Source organism: Protopterus annectens, chromosome 4.part1, assembly GCF_019279795.1.
Source record: "Protopterus annectens isolate FY-2018-M chromosome 4.part1, PAN1.0, whole genome shotgun sequence".
NCBI classification, from domain to species: Eukaryota; Metazoa; Chordata; order Ceratodontiformes; family Protopteridae; genus Protopterus; species Protopterus annectens.
The window spans coordinates 3,206,620-3,230,211 of record NC_056734.1 but is presented as its reverse complement, the minus strand read 5'-3'; the positions used below and the strand labels follow the sequence as shown (position 1 = coordinate 3,230,211).

Sequence of the window (23,592 nt, the reverse complement as noted above, 5' to 3'; positions counted from 1 at the left end):
CCCTCTGATCAGGTGGTACATCGGGGAGGTTCCTGAATCTGGGAATATGTTGCATAGGGATTTTATAACCTCTGGATATAATCTGAAGCACCCAGTGGTCTGACGTGATGGACTCCCATGCCACCAGATGCCATGAGAAGCGCCCCCCGACTGCCTCCAGAGTGGAGCAGTCTGGCAACCCTTCGGGGCTGTTGCGTGGGCCGATCAGAGAAGGATGCTCTGGACCCAAAATTTCTCGGGGCCCCTCTGCCTCTAGGGCAGCATCCTCCCTGTCCCTCCTCTGCCACGTAAGGACTGGTTGGGAATGATGCGATTTCCGGAACCACATCTTCTTCTGTCCCTTTTGGTTCTTGGAGAAGGACCTCTGGGGAGCAGAGAAGCGGACTCAAACGGCAGACAACGTCTTCCCGTCCTTCTCGCTATGGGCAAGTGTCTCGCGAACGGTCTTGTCAAACAAGGCAGAACCATCAAAGGGGGCATTCGCAAATGATGCCTTGAAGGGCTCCGCGAAGTCGCAATGTCAGAGCCAAGCCTGGCGTCTCATAACTAGGCCCACTCCGCTAGCTCTAGCGGCTCCCTCAGTGGCGTGAGACAACAGCCACATAGAGATATCAGAGATAGATCTCAGAGTGGCCATACGAGTGGAGTATAATTGCTTGTCCTCCGCCGACATGGACTCCGGGGGGGGTGTATTCTTTAATAAGATCCCGCTTCATCCTGATGACGTGTACCATGTAGTTCATAGACCTTACTGAGAAGGTCGCTGAACTGAATACCCGCTTCCCAAGGCGATCCATCGAGAGGGACTCCTTGCTCGGAGGATGGACCGAGGGGCTCTCCTGAGCTAGTTTCCTCTTAGTGGCTGCCGCCATCAACATGGCATCTACAGGGGGACCCTTGTTCCAGTGGGGCCGGTCTGCGGGGGGTCTCAAGATCCTATCCGGGTATTTAGGGATTGGCTCCACAGTGTCCGGCTCCTTCCACACCCTGGTGGTCACAAGGTCCACCAGGGGGTCGGCCGGAGGGGACACCCAAGAGGTAGACAGGCCTGCTTCGAATGCCTACAGGAACATGGACTTGTCGGAGGGAGCCTTGGGAGCAGACCACCCTCCCCTGAGCCTGAGCATTTCCATGATGTCTCCAAAGGAGACATCCTCAGGGGGTGACCTTGGGGAGCCTTCCCCTTCATCCAAGTCCGTGTCCTCTGTTAAGGACTCTGAGGAGTCCACGTGCCTCCTCTTACACTTATGCTTGCGAGGCACTTCCTCAGGGGGGCTGTCCGAGGAGGTCTCACCAGCAATGTCCTGTTCCAAAGGAACAACCTGGGACATCGAAGCAGGCTGTCCCTGTGGTCGGGTGATGGAAGCCTGACCCAGCAGACAGGGAGTGCAGGGCGGAGCCGAGACAAGGGCCAGAGGTCTGGATGCTCTCGACAGAGCCCTCTCCACTACATCGAAGGCCAAGGGGGAGCCGCCCTCCCTGGGCTCCGAGAGCAGACTCCCACTAGGATCCAATGAAGGGATCGGAACCGGCGCCGAGACCAGATCCGAGGGACCAGTGTGCTCTGACCTGGACGGAGCCGAAGGCACACTGAATCCCTCGGATCCGAAGCTCTGGCCATGGCTCTGAGAGGTCAGATCCGAAGATGGAACTGACAGACTCGAGGGCAGGGTCGGATCAGAAGTACCCAGTACTGTCGGCGGCGACCCACCCCCGGCTCCAACGCCGCTCGGCTACAAGCACTCCGAACCCAGAAAGCGGGTCGGAGAAGGAGCTATCTGAGCAAAAAAGGGTGTCGAGCTCCCCCCCGAAGGGGGGGGAGGCAGGAGCACTCCCATCTGCAGCTGGGCCTGGATGAACCTTCTCATCATCCGGTCCAAGTCTGCATCAGACAGGCTGTAAGTGGAACGAGGCCACCGAGGTAGGCCTGGAGTGCTGCCTCAATGACCCCGACGGAGATCGGGTCTCCTCCTCCTCAGGCCCCGGGGAGAAACAAGGTGATCGGAGCCGAGGAGGAGACCTGGAAGCCATGGAGGGAGAAGCCCGCTTAGCCGGGGGGGGCCGAAGCGGAGGCCTCGGCCTACCGCTTGTGGTGCTTCTCCCTCCGTTTCTCCCTCCTGGCCTCCCTGTCCTCCAGCGCCATAGTGGGAGTTTGAATCCCGGCCGGAGGAAGGGGGGCAGGAGTGGCCACCACCACAGGCTGAGGAGGTGCCACGGGAGTAGCGGAGGCCAAAGCCGACTCCGGGGGCAAAAGTCCTGCCAGGACCAGCTTCGACCTCTGCTCCTTCAGTGCCCTCGGGTTGAACGCTGCACAAATGATGCATTCCGAGGACAGGTGTTCAACCTCAAGGCACCGAACACATCGAGTGTGGCCATCCGCAGGAGAGAGCTTATGGCCACACACTGTGCATTTAGAAAAAATAGGCTTTGGGGCCTCTGACATATCCCAAAACTAAGTAAATTACACAAACACACAAGGCCCCAAATGCAAGCACACACAATCACACTCTAATGACCAGCGAGGGGAGGGTAAAGCACTAAAAATTTAAAAATTAGCAGACTAGAGGGAAACCTAATACACACACACTAATTAACTGACAGAAAAATAGGCTAAAGAGATAAAAAGGGAACACTTATCTCAATAATTGCCAGGATTCAAAATCCAGCTGACACACTGAGTGGCAAACTAGATCTGAGGTCATTTGGGGTTGGCAGGGGATTATGGGTGAGGGGAGAAGCTAGGAGCTCGGATCCATAGCTGTATAAATAGTTGCCGGCTCAGATCCGATATCGGATCCAAGACCCACAGGCTGCTGACAAATGAAGTCCCTACTCCAGATCATTTTTTATCCACAGGAGCATCCATCAATTTAGCCTTAATATCATCATGTAGAGGCTGAAGCTCTAGCCAGGAATCTCTCTCTAACACAGCCTGAAGCAGCACCCGTAGAAGAAGCATCTGCTGCATAACTACATTTAATGCAATGGTGAGCTACCTAGGAAGAAGCCTCTAACAGAGGCAAGGCGGAAGCATTTCCCTCAGAATCAGGAAGGTCAAAAAACCTGGCAAGCCTGAGAAAGGAGAACAAAAACATATCTGGTCATACGAGTTTGAAAATTGCCAAAGGGCAAGGATGGCTGAAGTACAGACTTTATTTTACCCAGCCATTCCATAGTACTATTGTCTTTATCAGAAGGAAGAAGTTTTAAAGTCAGTAATATAGGCGACTTGTCAGATGCCAGAGAAACCACTGAAGGGTCAGCAGATGGACTCTTATAAAGGAATTTCCAGTCATCAGGCACTTTATAAAATAAGAAGTTAAGTACTCACCATAATGTTCCATCTGTATTGTTGATCTTCATCCATCCTTGACCTTTGGTTACTCTGTTTCGATCCTCTGAACCGGCTCGACCGTTATACAGCTCGCGCCAGCCAAAAACCCTCTCCATATTACCCCAGATGGAGTTTGCAGCCACACAGCAAGACAGAGGAATTTGTAACAAAAGGAAGATGCAATGTCCATGGTCAAACCTAATAAGCCTTCCAGGACAAGCATGCAATCCTCCAGGAAGTCTACAAGAGGGGGAAGGAGGGTGGGGTGCCAAGGATGAATGAAGACAGACAACACAGATGGAAAATTATGGTGAGTACATAACTTTTTAATCTGATATTGTCAATCTTCATTCATCCCTGACCTTTGGGACAGATTCCCCAGCAACTTTAGGTCCTGGGTGGCCTTATGTAAGGCTATTCCTAAGAACCACATTGCCAAAGGATGCTCTTCCCCTGGAGACCATATCCAGTTTGTAATGAGTGATAAAGGTATGCGGAGTAGACTATGTTGCCACTGCGCAAATTTCATCCATGGAAGCCATGGAGTGGAAAACATCTGACGTGACTACTGATCTGGTGGAATGGGCTCTCACAGGTGCAGGTAACTTGAGGTTCTTGTTATTGTATATGAAGGTAACAGTCTCTTAGCCATTTAGACAAGGTAGCTTTTGAGACAGAATTTCCCATAGTTGGGCCGGAAAAGGATACAAATAACTGGTCTGACTTTCTAGATTCTTTCATCCTGCTGAGTTAGAAGCATAATTGTCTGTGAATGTCCGACAAATGTAAGCAATATTCACCTTTACTGGAAAAATTAGGGAAGAAAACTGGTAAGTCAATAGTTTGATTAATACTGGATTCTGAGACCACCTTAAGAAAAAAGGATGGGTTGGTTCTTAGTGAAACTCTATCCTTATGAAAAACCTGATATGGGGGTTTTGAACATAATGCCTAAATTTCAGAAATTCTTCTGGCAGAAGTAATGGCTATACAAAAAAAGAGTGCATTTTCCATGAGAGAAATTTTAGGTGGCAAATTGCTGCTAGCTACAAGGGGGGAAAGCAGCAGAGACCAAGACCAAAGTCAGATCCCATGGAGCTAGAGGATCGTTAAAAAGGGTCTATATGTTAGATAAATGAAAGTTTACTTAAATGGACTCTGCAATGATTGAAAATCCAGGACTTCGAACTCGCAATTATGGGGGGCTGTGCCCCCCCCCGTTAAATATGTATTCCAACTCTGAGATCACACTACAGTGAGGAAAGGGCAAATATTCCGATCTTCACTGTATTGCAATCTCGCAAAAACCATATCGAGGTCCTGGATTTTCGATCACTGCAGCATTCATTTAGATAAACTTTCATTTATCTAATACAGACCCCTTAAAAAGAGGCTTTAATTTTAAGATTCTTTTAAGGAGCACTTTACATAAGTGGTGAGAAATTAATGGCCCTCAAAGCCACTGTGGAAGTTAGAAATGGCTGCTAATTGATCCTTGACTATGGAAGCAGAAGCCTCTTGATCAAAGCTGGTAGCCAAGATTTCCAAAACTTTCTCGACTGCTGCTGAGAAGGGATTAGGATCATTAATGCTCACCCAAATAGAAAATCTCTTACACTTGCTAAGGTAGAGTTTCCTGGTGGATGGCCTATGGGAAGCCAGTAGAATTTTTTTTTAACTGGGGAAGGCATATTATTCTGCCTGGCAGCTAATGGAATTGGAGGAATCAAGCTATAAGTCTGAGATTCAGAAGGCTGGAGTGCACCAGTCCCCTGCAGGTGAGACAGCAGGTCTGGAACTGGGTCCAGAATCCATGGACTGTGAATCAGATGAGGCCATAGGAAGGGGAACCAGACACTTTTTGGGGCCAGAAGGGTGCAATGAGGATCACTTTGCTTCTCAACCTGTGAGCTTTCTTCACAAAGAGGGAAATTTGAGGGAAAGGGGGAAAAGCGTAGAGAAGACCTGAGGGCCAATCAAGAAGAACAGCATCTCTCGGGGACTCTCCCTGAGGGGGAAATAAGGGCAACGTAGTCGCTGTATTTGTTTTTCATAGGTGATACAAAGAGGTCGCAGCAAGGCTGGCCCCAGTGACAAAAAATCTCCTTCACTCTGGGATTGAAAGACCACTTGTGAGACAGGAGAATGCATCTGCTCAGCTTGTCTGCTATCACGTTTGAGCTCCCCGGGATATGCATTGCTATTAGAAAGCGGTTGGAGGATATTGCCCATTGCCACACTCTGAGTGCTTCCTGACGTAAGGGATAACACTTGGTTCCACCCTGCTTGTTGATGTACCAGACCACTGATACGTTGTCTGATTGAACTGCAACTGTTCTACAGGGAGGACAGATTGAAAGGCCTGCAAAACTAAGAGCACTGCCCTCATCTCCAAGGCACTCATATGCAGGTTGGCCTCCATCAGGGACCAAGTGCCTTGGACTGTTCTTCCCAGATAATACCTCCCCACCCCATCTAGGAGGCATCTGTGGTCACTATGGCCTTGGGTTGAGGGGGGAAACGAAGAGATGACCCAAAAGAATTTCCTTGGATTCCATCTACCAAGATAAGTCCTTCTCGCAGTTACTGGTGATAACAATTGGGTAAGTCACTAGATGCATTAGCATGGACCACTGGGAAGCGAAGAGCCACTGCAGTAGTCTTGTATGAAATCTCACTAGAGGAACCAAGGTAATGATCATTGCTATGGATCCTAAAGCTTGGAGGATTAGAAGAGCAGGAACTTTGTCTTTGGAGAGAATGGCTTGTACTTGTTATTTTATCTTCTGCAGTATGTGAAGGGGGGAAGGAAGCTACACAAGATAGAGACTGTATTCAAACAGGCTTGAATGAACTCTAGGTCTTGAGTGGGAGTTAGTTGAGATTTTTCTTGATTCACTCTAATAATCAGACGAGTGAACAGATGCAGAATGAAGTTTGATGTTTGCAGCAGTAGATGCCTGGCGGCAGCGATGATGAGCCAGTCATCTAGATAAGGAAACATCTGGAATCTGTGCAGTCTCAAGTGAGCTGTAACTGCTGCCATAGACTTGTGAACACCGTGGGGGCTGTGGTGAGACCAAAGGGCAAGCATCCTGACCTGGAAATGACTGGCTCCTAGCCAAAAGTGGAGAAACCTTCTGGAGCATTTGTCCATTTTTATGTGGTAAAACGCATCTTGAGGTCTATAGAACACATCCAATCATGTTCCTCTAGAAAAGGACATATAGAATAAACTGTGACCATCCAGAATTTTGTTTGCTGAACAAACATGTTCAGAAAGTTGAGATCCAAAATTGGTCTCAAGTCCCCTGTTTTTTTTTGGCACCAAAAAGAACTAAGTAAAATCCGGATCTTATATGATCTGGTGGGTCTTCTTGGATGACCATCTTTTTAGCAGCTTCTGAATCTGTAAGGCTGCCTGGCCTCTCTGATTGGGTGGTACATTGGAGAGTCTTCTTTTTGATCTTGAAAAAAGACTGAAGGGGATATGGTAATCTTGGTAATAATCTTCTGCACCCATATCGGAAGTTATTTGTCCCCAGGCTGTTGAGTGCAGTAAAAGTCTTCCCCCAACTGCTTCCAGAGGTAAGCAATCGGTGCTCCTTTCAGAAACAGTGGCAAGATTTGTCCAGAGAAAATCTCCGGAACCGTGATTCTGCAGAATACCTCTGCTGCGGGGTAAGCGTCTTCCATTAGAAATCCCTCCTCTGCCCCAAGGGGATCCACCATCACATGAGTCCTAAAAAGGCTCTTGGGACTTTTTGAACCACATCTTTCTGCTCCTCTAATTCCAAGAGTAGGGCAGTTGGGGAGCAGAGAAAGGTATGCCCACAGTAGATAGGCTCTTTTTATCCTTCTTGCACCTGGCTAGAGTTTATTTAACTTTGGGGACGAATAAAGACAATCCATCAAAGGAAGCATTGATGAAGGAATTAAATGGCTCTGCAAACTCATACACATGCAGCCAGGCTTGACACCTTATAGCAAAGACTGAACCTGCTGGCCTGGTCTTCCCTTCAGCTGCATGTGCAATGAACCTCATGGGTGAGTTAGAAACAGACTCCAGGGTGGCTAGCTGAGAGGGGACTTTATCCTGCAACTCTTCAGACATGACTTCTGCGAGGGTATTCGACAACTCCTTAATCAGATCTCTGTGGATCCTAGTGAAATGTGCCATAAAATTCAAAAACCTTAGGGGAAAGGTCAATGAAACAGATGCCCACTTTCCAAATCTGTCCCTCGTCCTAGTCTCTTTTGGTTAAAGAAGTGGACAGTGGGACTCTCATTGGCGAGTTCCTTTTTGGTGGCCACCCCGCCACCACCATAGCATCTACCGCTAAGCCCTTGGCCCAGTGCTGGTGGTCTTCAGGGGCTGACAAAATTTTGTCTGGTCTCCAGGGAATCAGCTCTATGGAATCAGGAGCCCACTGCACGATCAATTTAATAAGATAATCAGCGGAAGGGGTCAGCCAAGAAGTAGATGGGCGAGCACCAAAAGCTTGCAAGTACATGGATTACTCACAGGTCAGTTCTTTGGGCTGCCAGTTACCCCTCTGTGGATCTCCAAAATGTCTCCAAAGGAGATGTCTTCTGGGGGTGACTGGGGGGGGGGGCCTCCCCATCTTCGAAATCCATGTCTTCAGTGACAGATTCTTTCAGGGAATCTAGTGCTTCTTCTTGCATGCCTTTTTCCAGAGTGGCTCCTCAGTGGTGACTTCTGAGGAGGACTCCAAAGAAGAGAGGCCCTTTACAGCGGTAATTTGCAATTTTGGCATTCACTAACCTGGGGGGTGGAGGCTGGTGCAGCTCTGGGCAAAGAGTCTGGGAACACAGAAAAGGCCAGCTGAGAGCCTGCAGGAGCCAATGCCCTCTCCATAACCTGGAAACCAGGCCCCCCATGAAGAGGGACGGGAGCCTGGAACAGAAAGACAACCTCAGAACCAAGATCACACACTGCTCCGAGAGACCTACCTCCAAAGCAGGAGCCAAGGAAAAGCCTACAGCTGCCGATGTTCCCCGAGTTAAGGGCAGCTCCAAATAAACAGTCTGGGCTGATCCGAAACCCTTGGACCAGACACAGCAGAGCTACTGCCCTGGGAGTCCACCAGTTCTGAAAGAAATGAAGTTAGGGCAGATCTCGGCACCAAAGGCGGGGGCGCTGTCAGTATCAGTGCAGCTGGGACTGGAGGGATTAGAGTGGGAAGCTGTAAGCCATCCGAGGAGGTTAGAGAAGGAAGACTTGGGAGTCCTGGGAGAAAACGCCTCAACTCCACAAAGGAGAGGGGTCTGGCAGGAAGCAGAAAGATCCCTGGCCACTAGGAGCTGATCCACCAACCTCATGATGTCCACTTCAGTGAGACTCCTGAAAGAATGGACAGATAATCCAGAGGGGGATTCTGGCATTTCCAAGAAAGGATTGGGAAACTGCCCCACTAAAGGGTCGATAGAAGGTAAATATCTTGTCCTGGGTAAATTCATAATTTCTGATTTCAGCAATGAGGGGGTGGGCAATGTCTGCTGGGGTGCAATAGCAGAGGTCGGCACTAACCAGATAACTAAAGTCGGTGCCAATGAGACCGGCGCCGAGGTTTGTGGTGCCATACTAGTAACCAATGCAGAGGAGGTCGTCTGTTCTGACATTCTCTGAACCTTAGCCTTCTGTTCCATAGATGTAGAGGCACGGAAGGCTTAAGCTTTTTTGCCACTGGTGCCAAAGGAAAAGTTGGCACTGAGCGACTTTTCTTCATACCAAGTTCTGCTTTACAGGAAGAAGAGGCAGACAGACCAGGCTTCTTCGAAAGAAGATTGAATGAATCCTTTCAATACGAATTTATTTTTATGCTCAACCAAGGCTTGGCTGCTGAAGACCTGGCAGACAGAACATTCTTGATCCAAATGGGCTGGACCCAGAAAATACACACAGGAAGAGTGCCCATCGGAATTGGTCACCTTCCATTCTCAATTCTGAAACTGTTTAAATTCCTGTAGTGCCTTTTGGTTTTTCAGCCATGTTGCCAAAAGGAAGAACAAGAGTCAACTGGCAGGAAGACAAAGAAACAGAGACACAGACATATTTATATTTGTGTGTGGGTTTTTTTTGTTTGGTTGTTTTTTAGGAGCAGAGGGCTGAGAGTCTGGGGCCTGAGATGCAGAAGAAAAGGTATTCAATAACACAGCTAGAAGAGGAGTAACAGCACAGGGTCTTAGGAAATTCCATTTGAAGGAGCTCATATCATCTCCTCTGCACTTCAGAAACTTGGGAACAATCCTGTTTAAAAGAATTCAATCATCCTGGCAATGGTCTCCTCAAAGAAAATCTCCTCAAAAGAAGATTCTAGACTAGCAGACTTCTCTTCCTCAGAACCCTAATCCAAAGGGGAAGGAATCTGGGTGGAACAGGCCAGGGATTCCTCACCAGAATGTTGTTCTTCAGGGGAATCCTGATCTCTAGACCTTTTGAAGGGGGAAGATGACCAAGGAGGAGATGGGACAGACACCCCCTGAGGAGGCTACAAGGTCATAAATACACTGAACAAACCCTGTGTAAAATTCTGGCATTCACTTTTAGGGTCCCCAGGAGCAGAAGAAAAAAAGCTTTGTCTTCTGCTTCTTTTTTAAAGGGACATCCAGCATATGAAAAACAGAAGGCTCTGATGCTGGCCTACACCCAGTCATAGTCAGGACTTTCTCCCCAACCAGTATCTGAGGAACCCCCTAGGAACATCAGTGATAATCAGCCCCCCCCCCCCCAGAGTGTCTGAAGTAGATAGCTGCAAGGCCTCCAAGGATGTGCGAGAAGCCGGATCCATGCCTGCCTCCAAACTGGTTGCAGCAGAGAAATCCAACCCAGAAACTAGATAATCCTCTGGGCTTTCACCAGCCTCAAGAGAGATGTCTGGTGGAGGAGGCACAGCAGAAGAATCTGACCTGACTTTTTTTTGGCCTTCTTCAAAGATGGCTGACCCTCAGGCCAGGAAGTACCCTCCACAGCATCTTTCACTAAAAGCTTTAGATGCTGGTTTTCAAGATAAATGGTGAGAGAGGAAAGACTACTATGCAAGGTCTTGGGAACAAAAGCCTGACAAATAGTGCAGACAACATGGTCACGAGATGCTCCTAAACAAAACAAGCATTACTTGTGTGTGTCTTTAGGGGGAATATGTCTCCCACATTAGCATTTACCCTTTCTGGATGACATGAATCCCCACAACACCACAAATGCTAAGAGCAAAAAAGGATAAGTCAAAAAAAAAAAAAAAAAAAAAAAACAGCAGGGCACTTATCTGAACAGCTAGGTAATCAGCAATGACTCAGTTGATCGAACTGGCTGCAAAGATGGTCAGAGGATGATAAATCCAGACATCACCTTTATGTCCTATACCTTGCACAGGGAGCATGTGCCTGATGTATGGTGCATCAATAACCTAAAGGCTTTGGTATACTGGCCGGATGTCGGGCCACCCTTGGCAAGGGTTACCTCATGTTAAGAATACTGCAACACTGAAATGAAAGGACATCTCCTATGCAAATGTTGCTGGGATTTTGGATACTTCAACTACTTCACACCCTTTTGATTTTTAGAAAAGATCCTCTGTGGGTCAGTGAATCTGACAACAGCTGTAAGAGTCCAAAAGGCCTCCCGGACTATCACTACGTTGAGGGAATAGGGTCTATGAGCATAGTTCCTTTTGCCTCATAATTACTTCTGCCTCATTAATTCACTATCTCCTCAAATTTGGGGGTCTGTGAAATGGAATGCGAGTAACTCTCCCTTTCACGGATATCTATATGTAGGGTAAAGGGTTCTGTTGTGGGGTTCAGATGTCTTCTTTTACACCTGCTCTTCCCAAGGACACTTGTTTTTTTTGACAGAGAGAGTTATTTCCTGCACCTTTCTCTGAGACTGACAGGAGTGGTTCTCCCTTGCCCATCAAGGGCACTCCAACAGTTTTTAACCCCAGGTTCCATGGTGGCTGTGTGAACTACACCAGAGGGAGGCAAGAAAAAAGATGAATGGTCGGAGGTACCAAAAATAGCCACTGACAAACGCTGAAAACTCTAGTCAAGAACAGACTTCACTGGCAGCACTGTGGACACCCACCAGTGTCAACATAAAGCGGTTTGGTTTTGGCTGTGTTGGGATGGAAAACAGAGGGGACAGGAAGGATGTTTTTTCATAATATAAAACAGAAAACTGGACCCAATACACTGGTTTCTTTACCCACACAACAATGACAAAATTAGTGCCACAAGTGTCAACAAACAAAAATGCTGACACCTGTGGAGGAGGCAGCTCTCAAATGCCCACAAACTGTCAGAGAGATGTGGCTGGTAAACTGCAATCAGGGTATAGGAAGATTTATCTTTTTTCTACCTCTGCTCAACATCCTACAAAAGCTGCATGGAAAACACAGACCCTTGCTCGTAATGTGTAAATTAAAAAGGGTCAATGCTGTACTCACAAGCTTCCATGGTACAGGGTTTGATAACTCCCACCTCCATATGCCTACTGTAAGAGACGGCACAAGTCACATAACCAGAAGAAGCTTGTGGGATGGTCCTGAAAAAGGACATGTGCATCCAGTGAACTTACCTAATTATCAAATTAAGTCCATAAAATACTTGCATACATAGACCATTAAAGTAAAGGTGAAGAGTACTAGTACATGAAGTAAGTGGCAGAAGAAATAAAATGTAGAGCTTCTACATTAAGCATGAACTGCTAAAGTAACATACCTATAAAGGACCTAAACTAGGTAAAGTATTAAGAGCCTTTCCTGATGGGAATAACATTTCAATACTGGCATCTCTAAGAGAATAAGACACAAAGTATGCATATTTCATATTCTTTTTATTCTCACCTTTTGCCTTACTTGCACAACAGCCTTCCAAAAATCCTTGGCTTCAACTCTGTGGCAATCACCACACATTTGTGACTGAACGACAAATTCCACAACAAATACTTGCTGAAGGATTGCTCCATTCATTACCTATATTAAAAAATGTATTTAAAAAAGGAAGATAATGCAATGTACCCGATATATAACATGATATGCACTGCAAAAGTAAATCTTGACCCTTGAAATTAAACAGACTTCACAGGTTAAATATTGCATGCATTGTCAAAGAAAAGAAGACAGACAAAAGGGAATTTTTCGATTGCTGGTCTCACACCCCTAACATAACTGACCATCTCAAAGGTGATACCATCAGAAAAACACAAGGAAAAATCTTTGGCTCTGCTTCTGTTTCAGTGTTTACAAGCATTCAATTTCTCAACTTTCTGCATACCGATCTTCTCAAATGCTCCACAGTAATAACCAGGCAATAATGCATTTTATTGCAACTTGTATTTTTAATAAAATATCAAACACAAAAAGCATACCTAGCTTAAAATATAATCAAAGAGGAATTGTGACTGCTCTAGCAGTGGGCTTCTAAGCAGAATGGGGAAAAGCTTAAGCTTCATATTCCCAAACCAAAATAAATGCATGCCCCTCATTACATCTGAGTGACGCCTCCAGGTGCCTCTGCAGTTAACTCCTATTCATGCCTCTAGGCATCAAACATTCCTTGTTCACATTTTCAACAATAATTCCAAAACCATATTATGTACAAGGTTTTAAAATATTTCATCTTAAAGCTTACACAATGGCAAACTCAACTGCATTAATATTTGATCTCTGTCTAGTGCAGGTAAAAAGATATTAACTGTTTTCATGATTATTAATTTACATTCTTACATTCCACATTTTTCTAAATATCTGAACAACCGAGTAACGTACAGACAGAACTCCTTAGTCTCATATGAAAGCTCTCAGCTTGATGAATAAAATGCTGCTAGTACGTTTGTAACTTGAGTGGTTGCTGAGATGTAAGCTGTTTACAGTTACTGTGTATTTACTATGAATTATAAAATTCAGTTTAAGACCTAGAATCTAAAGACTACTACTATAAAAATAGTTTTTGCTGAAGGGTTTGCCATTTACACTTCTTTCATAACTTCTGTAGTTCCAGAGATAGGAATATTTGTTTGAAACGTGAGGACATAATTTGATTCTGTCAAAAGGCAAATTGGAAGTTACAGTACAAACTTCCTGAGCTCCACTGGAGTGAATGAGTACTTTCTTTAAGGAAATAACTGGTTTAAATAAAACAGACTATTTTGAAACAAGCTAAAATGTGTCCTATATTAAAACAGCGTCTTTGCTGACTTCTGCACAACAAGAGCAGTCAAGCTCAGAGCTCAAGTCATGTCAACTGGTGCCCTGGATGAGACCACCTCCCATAACAAAGTTGCTCTATTCACAAGTTTGGTCACTTACATTCATACAATGTAGCAAACAGCTGCCTCTGTCTATGAAAATACAGTTATTCTTTTTGCAGGTGGGAGTGAAAACATAGCAAAGGGCTAGTATGTACATACATAGCAGCTCCTTGCTGTCTTTACACACTGACAGTCACATAAGCATACGTAAAAGCATGACTGCAGTTTCTTAACTGCATCCCAAGAATGCCTACACTTCAAGATGGCGTGTAGTCGGCATCCTGTTAAAGCCACCAATCATGCCCCGTGACTGCTAGCATCTGGGGCAGCCTCCTTATTATGGCTTTAGTCAAGCTCAGTTGGTTAAAATGCTGACTACCACATACAATGTTAAAGGTGTTCCAGCACAACTTTTTGAAAGAGGCACCAATGAGCTACTTCTGGTAACGTGTGAATATTTTTAATATCATTTTTCTTTTTGTATTTCTTTTGTCCCATCCTCTAAGAGCATACAGAGAGAAATTAGCACATTATGATCCTACTTTACACTGTTGACAACTGTCATGTAATTTAAAGTTTAATACTTTTAATCCATTCATGTCAATGCACATCATCCATTACATCTGCTTTCATCTTTTCTCTAATGCATAGTAACATTGGGCAACAATGACATATGAATGTCCTTAAAGATGTTGGCAGCCTGTAAGTGTCCAGAAATTAATAATGTAAGACATGAACATCACATACCTACCATAGGTACAGATCTTGTAAGCAAGGGTCCATTCTCGTTACCTTTAACAGTAATGCTCCTAGACAGTATCAATACAAAAATCAGAATTCCAAACTTTCCCAGGCTGCCAAGAACATCCTCCATTCCCGCAGTACACCTGTTCCATATTTTTTTCCCAGATCTGAGGTGGGTATACTGAGGTACACCAATAAAGGAACCCTAAGGCTCTGATACTAAACCAGGTAAGGTAAGAGAAAGCAGGCTGCTGTACTAAAGAGGATAGTACATGACTACAGATACTGTATGGTTATGTCACTTCACCCAAAAGAAGTCAATACATCCACTATACCCAGTAGGACACAGTCTCAAGCTCTTCTTTACAGACTGACCTTAGGCCAGAACACTCCTGTGCTAAGTGTCCCCAAAGTAAGATGTGATCCTAGATGCCAGATCTCACCTAATGTTCTGCAAATATATTAAGTGATGCCCAAGTAGCACCCACAAAAGTGTCATTCACTGCAGTAGTTTAATAGAATATCATGGCCAAAAACATAGGAGAATGTGCTCTGATATTTTCAAGAAAGGGTTTGTTGTGCAAAACATAAAATGTAGTGGGCTGTGCATGCTATCTTGCAAGGATAACCTGTAACACCTTAAAAAACTTGATATCTTGCACAAAGAAATAATTTATAAACACACAAAAGTCCAAATGTCTGCTTGTGTAAATGAAACACTGGAACAACAAATAAGTAAAGTTGTACACACAGCATCATCCAGCGTGACAATCAAACATCAACGAAAAGTCAGACTGCTGATGAAATATCCAAAAACAGGTTTAATAGTAGAGTAACTGGTTAAAACAGTGAATATGGTTAGCACTTTCGTGGTCACAAACACCACTTCTTCAGACCTTCTTAAAAAATTAATTGTACTAACATACCTTCTTTTAAACCAATTCATACAGTTGTTAGTCTATAGAAAAGCTTACTCAATTAAATTCAGCTACTAACTGTTTAACTCTTGCCTATTCAATACACTTAACACATATAATGAATTACATTTACATAAACTGCTGCACATATACACATACATTCTACTCTTATCTGATCCTTAAAAATATTTTTAGTTAAAAATCATCCCTAAAACATTAATAAAACATTCATTATTACTTAAAACATTCATTATTACATAAAAACATTTATCAAAAACTAACAATGAAAATTCATGCTGTTTATTTAAACAGACTCCTATTCTTTAAAATGGGATGTATTGGAATTCTATCATTCAACCCTTTTCCCCGGTCTGCCCTTAATCTAATTATCCAGCGTGTTTCCGAGGTCTCGGTGGTGTTTCTGATATCTCCACCTCTTTCATTTTCATAAACTTGCTCTATCACTGTAAACTCAAAAGTATGGGTTTGATCTGTAACTAAAACATGTTTTGCGAGTGCATTAGTTTCAGTGCCCTTCCTTATGTGTTGTATGTGCTCACGTGTATGATACCTTAATTTTCTATTTGTCTTACCTACATAAGAGGACAGGCATCCATTGCACCTGGCCAAATAAACAATATTCTCACTATTACAATTTGCTAGTACATGAAACATATCTTTGTCCCGAATCTGGATGTATAAAAACATTATTTTCCAATATATATTGGCATTGGTTACAATTCTTACATGGGTATGTGCCTTCTTTCCTATTCCCCCTTTGTCCTGGGGTCTTACCCCCAGATTGATAACAGAGAATCTGCTTCAAAGATGTCTTATTCTTAAACTGGAAACTAGGTTTGTCTCCTACTATATAGGAAGGATGTTAAGAGAAAGACACCTCTAACCAATAAAATGTGGGTACCAGTACATTACTGCAGTAATGTGGGGGTGATAACTTAAACAGTGAAAAAGTTCTAGTCCATCCTTACTCAGGATGAAGAAATATAGTGGGAGACAAACCTAGTTTCCAGTTTAAGAATAAGAGATCTTTGAAGCAGAAAATAATGTTTGGCCAGGTGCAAGGGATGCCCGTCCTTTTATGTAGGTAAGACAAATAGAAAGTTAAAGTATCATATACGTGAGCACATACAACACATAAGGAAGGGCACTGAAACTAATGCACTGGCAAAACATGTTTTAGTTACAGATCAAACCCATACTTTTGAGTTTACAGTGATAGAGCAAGTTTATGAAAATGAAAGGGGTGGAGATATCAGAAACACCACCAAGATTTTGGAAAAACACTGCATAATTAGATTAAGGGCAGACCGGGGAAAGGGTTGAATGATAGAATTCCAATACAACCTGCTTTAAAGAATAGGAGTCTGTTTAAATAAACAGCATGAATTTTCATTGTTATTAGTTTTTGATAAATGTTTTTATGTAATAATGAATGTTTTAAGTAATAATGAATGTTTATTAATGTTAATAAGGATGATTTTTAACTAAAAATATTTTTAAGGGTTAGATAAGAGTAGAATGTATGTGTATATGTGCAGCTGTTTATGTAAATGCAATTCACTATATGTTTTAAGTGCATTGGATAGGTAAGAGTAAACAGTTAGTAGCTGAATTTAATTGAGTAAGCTTTTCTATAGGCTAACAACTGTATGAATTGGTTTAAAAGAAGGTATGTTAGTACAATGATTTTTTTATGAAGGTCTGCAGAAGTGGTGTTTGTGACCATGAAAGCGCTAACCATATTCAATGGGCAGGATTCACGATGGCTTGCACGGAGTGTAAGAGACGTGCAACACTCCATGCAAGCCTCACGATCCAGGAACAGCCCTAAGCTCTGTGTAAGAGACCAGCTAAAACATCTCTTACGGACCTCACTTGCATCCGAAGGTATGCAAATGAGGTATATTAGCGATCCACGAAGCAGAAACCAGTCCGTAAGAGACGGAAATGTACTCAGTTGACAACTGAGTACGTTTCTGCAAATTCCACAACGGAGCCATGTCAGCTCCAAAAAAAGGTTGCTATGACTCGGGCAGCATGTCAATGGCCAAATATGTGGCCATTGGCAATATAACCCAATGCCAAAATAATAAAATTATAATTTTTTTTTTCCGGCGATTGCCGATGTTTAAGCCCAGTGCAGCCCCGCGCAAACGGGCTGCGCTGTATAAAAACATAAAAAAGAAGGTTATAAACCCACAAGTGTGGGTTTCATGCAATACATGGAAAGACAATGCAGGGACCAGCAGACCAAAAACAACATGGCCACCGTGTAGTGGTTGCAAAGGGGGGAAGCTCAGTCTAAGACATGTAACTAAGCATTAGTAGGCAATCTCATGTAAATGAGGGTACGGATACTGAATCTCAGTCACATAGCAAATGAGCACAGTCTGAGTAGTGTAAGAGATACATAAGGGGGAGGAATAGAGTAGGAGATAGGTGACATCACAGGGGGGGAATGGTAGAAAGAAATGCAGTACATTGGAGGCCAGTGTAACATGACAGATGACAGGCACAGATCATGGAAAAAGGTATGCCACTAGATAAGTCATGGAAAGTCAAGAAATGGAAGATGTACACTGTTACTTACACCAAAGTTTCTTGCTGGGCGTGCATGCGCACGTGTGCGCGCCATGAAGCGCGAGTAGGACAGTGTGCGCGTGTGTAAGGCAGGCTGAGTATGTTGGAGGCTGTTGGCAGACGTGTAACAGTGTTTGCGCGGGTGTACGCGCGTTTTAACCCGAATAAGTAGATTCTGAACCATGTAAGCGTGTTTCTGATGGTATGCACGTTGCTCCCCCCTGAGGAAACAGAGAGGAAAAAGGAAGCAACAGAATTAATAGGAAGCTAGCAGGGATAACTGCTGAAGCTAGCAGGTGAAAACAATTAGAAGCAGGCAATTACACAGCAGAATAGTAGCCCAGCCAGGCACTTAAAACTCTGCAAACAGTAGTGCAGGATGTTTCTCTTAAGAGACACTGCAAGACAGGAGTAAGCTAATAGAAGTGAAAACTGAAAAAGCTTCACTCAGAGCAGAAATGTTAGGGGCTGCCATAGCTGTCATAATTAGACATGGGCGACTTGCTGAGGGTGGTGACAATGCAGATGGTGCCAGACAACCCACAGTGAGGAGACGAAGAAGAGTGTACAGGCCCAGGGTCATCTACCACGGGTTACATGAGCTGGAAATAGTAGAGCGCTATAGAGTGGACAGAGAGCTCCTGCAGCAAATTGTTGATCTGTGCAGGCCATGCCTCACACCCAGAACCAACAGAGGGGAACCCATCCCAGTGGAAACCAAGGTATGTGTTGGCCTAAGAATACTACCAATAGGTACCTTCCAGAGACCAACTGGCGATATGATGGGGATATCACAGGCATCAGCCTCCGGGGTACTGCACCAGTTCCTGGATGCCATGTCAGCACATGTCTGTGATTATGTATATTTCCCCAATGCCCGTGAGGTACTGGCCATCAATATGCGTCTCTTCCAGCAAATAGCGGAATACCCTGAGGTACTGGGTGCAATAGACTGCAAGCACATACGCATCAAAGCACCAGCCGGTGAGCGGGGTAGGGTCTACATTAACCACAAGGGCTTCCCCTCCATCAACTGCCAGGTCGCGTGGGATGCCCAGGGCATAATCATGAATGTGTGTGCTGGCTGCCCTGGGAGTTACCACGATTCCCACATCTGGCATTTGACACAGCTGTACCAGACATTTGCCAATGGGGACATCCCACACGGACACCTAGTGGGGGATGCAGGTCATGCACTGGAGCCGTGGCTGATGACACCCATCAGAAACGCACACACACCTGAACAGGAACGCTATAATGAGGCACACGCACAAACACGTAATGTAATACAGCATGTGTTTGGGCTGCTGAAGTCACGGTTCCGGTGCTGGTGGAGCCTTGCAGTACACACCAACTACATGTACCCAAATTGTCATGGTATGTGCTATGCTACATAATATGATCTTGCGAAAACAGCTGCAGCAGGTCCAGCATAGGGCCGGGCCAAACAGCCCCCCACCATTGCCAAGGCCATCACAGGCAGAGCGTGACTCTGAGGAGGAACAACCTGAGCCTGCCCCAGTAGGCAGAAGGAGGCGTGCCCAGTATGCCCTGGCCTTGGCAAAGAGGCAACGCATAGCACATACACTGGCTCAGTAGGAACCCTGGGAATGATACCCCCTCTGACTCACTCAAATAATAACATGGATGCCTAAGATTACATGACCTGCTCACAAACATGTACAGGGAAGTGTAATATGCACATCTGACAGAGGCAGCCCTGCAGCACCACCTGAGGCATGAATGCTATGTGTTAAGTAATGTAACACCATGTACTATATGCACACCTGAGCACCCTGACTAACATCCACCCTCACCAAGCATGAAGCCACAAAATGACGATGGGATGATCAAGTGCAATAACTGGCTGAAGTAATGCAGTTAGTCAAAGGGGAGCCAATGTGTTTCAGGCTGGGAAGACATGCAGAGCTTGACATGATGCACCACTTGCTAGGGGTGGCATGCACCTATCATGCTATACCCCATGGAAACCGGCAAAGGCTGTCAGTACCCACATCATGCCCTGAATAGGTAAGTCTCAAAACAAACCCACCTTCATAGGTTCTACAAGGGACAGGAACCTAGATGTAATGCTACCCAATGACAGATGTATAAACAGCAAGATGTGTGCAGTATAAACGCACACAGTATGGAGAATGTAGATACCAGTCCTGTAATAGAGAACTGGGTCAAGGCTCACATCAGCACCCTAACACTACCAGGTCACACCTCATACTGTGCTGTACAGCCGCAAAACATGGAACAAGCTACAAAAGGAGGGTGACTAGCAAGAAATGGCAAGGATAACCACACCCCCATATTGGTACCACAACAAGAAGCAGCATGGATTAGCCATGGTCAAATACCAATGGCTAAAACTGCCTCCCAGTATATAGCCTGCTGCAGACTACTGTCCTAATACCAGGAACTGCACCTGGCCTATGTCGGAATACATGAATATATCAAGCCCCAAACCACATTATATTGCTTGACTGAAAATACCCAGACATACACCGGTAGCATTGTACTAGCACCAACACAGTAGGAGAAAATTACCCAGATTCCATAAACTAAAATGCCCAGGAACAATGTACCACTCTCACAAGATGGGTAAGCATACTGGATGTGATAATCAGCAACATGTGTACTGGATGGCAAGATGAGAAGTGTACCCCTCACTGGTAAGACCAGACCATAGAGTAATCACACTGGATATACACATCCTGGCCCCAGTCCCTGGCCAGAATACCACAGTGAAAAACATGTGTAAAGCATAGGTTGCAGCCCTCAAAACCGATGTTGAATCCACAAATGGCCCTGTGCAAGTGCAGAATATGGGACACACCACAGAACATGTTATACAGGCATTCCATGAACACAGCCAGGAATGCTTGGAGTATGCAATCACAAATAACAACACACAATGCCATACACGCAGGCATCTGGCATGCTGGCCTCCAGCCATTACCAAACCATGCAAGAGAATGAGGAAGCTACCACATGATAGAGCAAACATAAAAAGGGAAGTAATCACTGACCAGTAGTATGGCAACATATGTCCACACATACAATCCACTAAGTCCAGCCATAACAAGTAGAATCTGTGAATCCAGAGGCAATGTGACACCAGTACCAAAGTACACAGACAACCACAACACCCCCCAATAAATACAAATATATGTGATAGATGCATCCATGTATCCAAACCAGAGGTTGAGCTCCACCAACTCAGTACTGTCAAAATTAGTCAGGAGGAGAAGGTAACCACATACACCACAAACCCAGTCCCACATAGACCTACCACAACTGTAAACCAAAAACATAAACACAGACAAATATTCCCGGAGGCCTTAATTACAAACACACCACACCAACAGAAGCCTCCAAAGTAGATCACAAGCAACCACAACCTTCAAACATAGCACATGCAACGAATAGTAAGCAAAGCTGGTGTGCCAAACAGTCACAGGCCAGAAGGAGAAACAACATGCCTGATACAGTCGTAATAGGTGTCTGTACAGGCAGACACACTGCTGTCCCACTCACCAGACTGAACAAGGGAAAGGGTAGAGTAAGCTGCTTGTAGGCTGCCACAAAATGCCACATAACACAAGTACGCAGGTCACCCCAAAGCAAGCAGAAATATGATGCACTCAATGTCCATGCTGGTGTGAATTACCTGATGTGCACCTCCCTGGTCAACATCAAAAGAGACATGGATGGTCCCTCTGAGTATGTACCCCAGGGCGGGATGACACTGGCTGTGTGCAGCATCCAACCCTCACCAAGAATGATGCCACAGTACAAACACAGAATGCTCATGTTTAACAGCTGGCACAGTTACAGCTGTCAGTCCAAGAGGGTCTAATGTGTGTCTGCTTGAGATGTCAAGCATGACAAGCCATGCTGCAGTTCCAGGGATGGCTTTCAGCTGTTACCCGTGTACATCTGGATACTGGATAAGGCCTTTACAGCCTCCACAGAGCCGTATGTAGGAAAGTCCAAAAAGACTACCCACCACCCTATAATGCTGACCAATGCCAGATGTGTAAACTGCAATATGCATGCCCCTGAGGCACTTCCCATTACGGAGAACATAGATGTCTGTGCAGTGACAGAAGCCTGCTGCAAGCCTAGTGATAGCACACCAGCACTACTAGGTTATACCACATATCATGTGTTATGGCCCCAACACCTGCACCAAAACATCAAAGGAGGGGGAGTATCCATATGCAGCACAGACACCCATATTGCCAGGTAACTGACAATGCACAAAGCAGCGGACACCACCCATGTGCACATAACTGTAGTCAAAACTGCTGTACAGTCTGTAGCATGCGACAGACCACACTCTCACACACAAGAACTCCACTCAGACATCCGAAGACACTGGACAGTATGAATGTCCCACCAAATACCAGACAAGGTACACGAATTACCACATAGGTGTCAAACCATTATGTATGCAAGGAGTAATCAGGGACTTAAAGACACAGGTCGACATTAATCTGTCATGCGACACCAACAATGCCAATGTGGCTATGAAGACTGTCGATACTGGACACCGTATCATGAAAGGATTCACATCAACATCAACAGAGGTCACTGAGCCGCTGTACTGTTCCCTTATCAGACCCATAATCTAGTACAATGACTCGTATGGGATGTACCATACGTGACACATGCAGCGGTTCGGAAGACCTCATAGTTACCCCACCAACAGGATAAAGGGTGTGAAATATATGTCATATGCTGCCTGGCTGTAGACACCTCAGCTGACTGCAGTCACACACTGCCTACACAGAGGCATTGTATGTCTGTTGTACAAGGCCATGTCCAACACAGGAGTAATGGACATGCTCCACCACAGGAAATCAAAGCCATTGGAGCTGTGAGAGTCACAGATGTCAGCCTCAACACATAATGAAATAAGATGTGCTGGAGGGACAGATACATAACCCATAGTCTCCCCACACCCAGAAACAGGGTCCCAATCCATGGTAGGCAGAGCCCCTCACTGACACCCCTCAACAGGAATATTGCCAAGTGGATGGATGACCGTACATGTATACTGGGGGTCCTCACTGTGTCACGACCACACAGAGGCACAGTGAAGAACCTCATAAATGGCCATAATTGAAGGGGTGGCGAAAGACACACACACTCTGGCTAGGCTTACTAATGGCCTAGGGTGTATAGCCTAGTATGAACCCATGAACCTATGAAGATACAAAACGTACAGGACACTAAGGATAATCACAAGGCTTACCCAACTGATGGTAGGAACCATGGTGGGCATCCACAGATATGCTCCGAATCTCACAGATAGTGCAAACAACATACCAAACACACACACATATTGCTAACATACAACCTTGTCAGGTGTAGTGCAAACCCCCCAGTGCAAAATACCTATCCCAGCAGACTGATGGTCCCCTGACATTGCAGATGCTGAGGTAACAGCCATCATCTGCAAAGCAGAACACACAGCAGCAAAGGTATGTGATGGTGTCCTGTGCTGGGGCCAACATGGACTCCAAGAATAATGGAATGCCAAATCACACTAATGCCCAATGTCAGCCTTACCACAGGATATGTACCCAAAGAGCAGTGTACAACAACAGTGGTCCATCACAACAAAGGTGTTGCCTGAATGGATACTCCAAACTACCACCCCAGGATCCTGACAAGCTTGTTCTGCACAGCTATGGAAAGGATCAGTATGT

General features: G+C 45.2%; 1 protein-coding gene across 1 annotated transcript in view; it reads right to left on the bottom strand.

Annotated features, from left to right (window-relative positions):
• Positions 1-23,592, bottom strand: part of NMD3 (NMD3 ribosome export adaptor) — a 761,058-nt gene that overhangs the window by 463,420 nt on the left and 274,046 nt on the right. Inside the window, exon 6 of the mRNA XM_044069978.1 lies at positions 12,199-12,327. Coding sequence (XP_043925913.1) covers positions 12,199-12,327 — 129 coding nt within the window. The remainder of the gene's footprint in view (positions 1-12,198; positions 12,328-23,592) is intronic.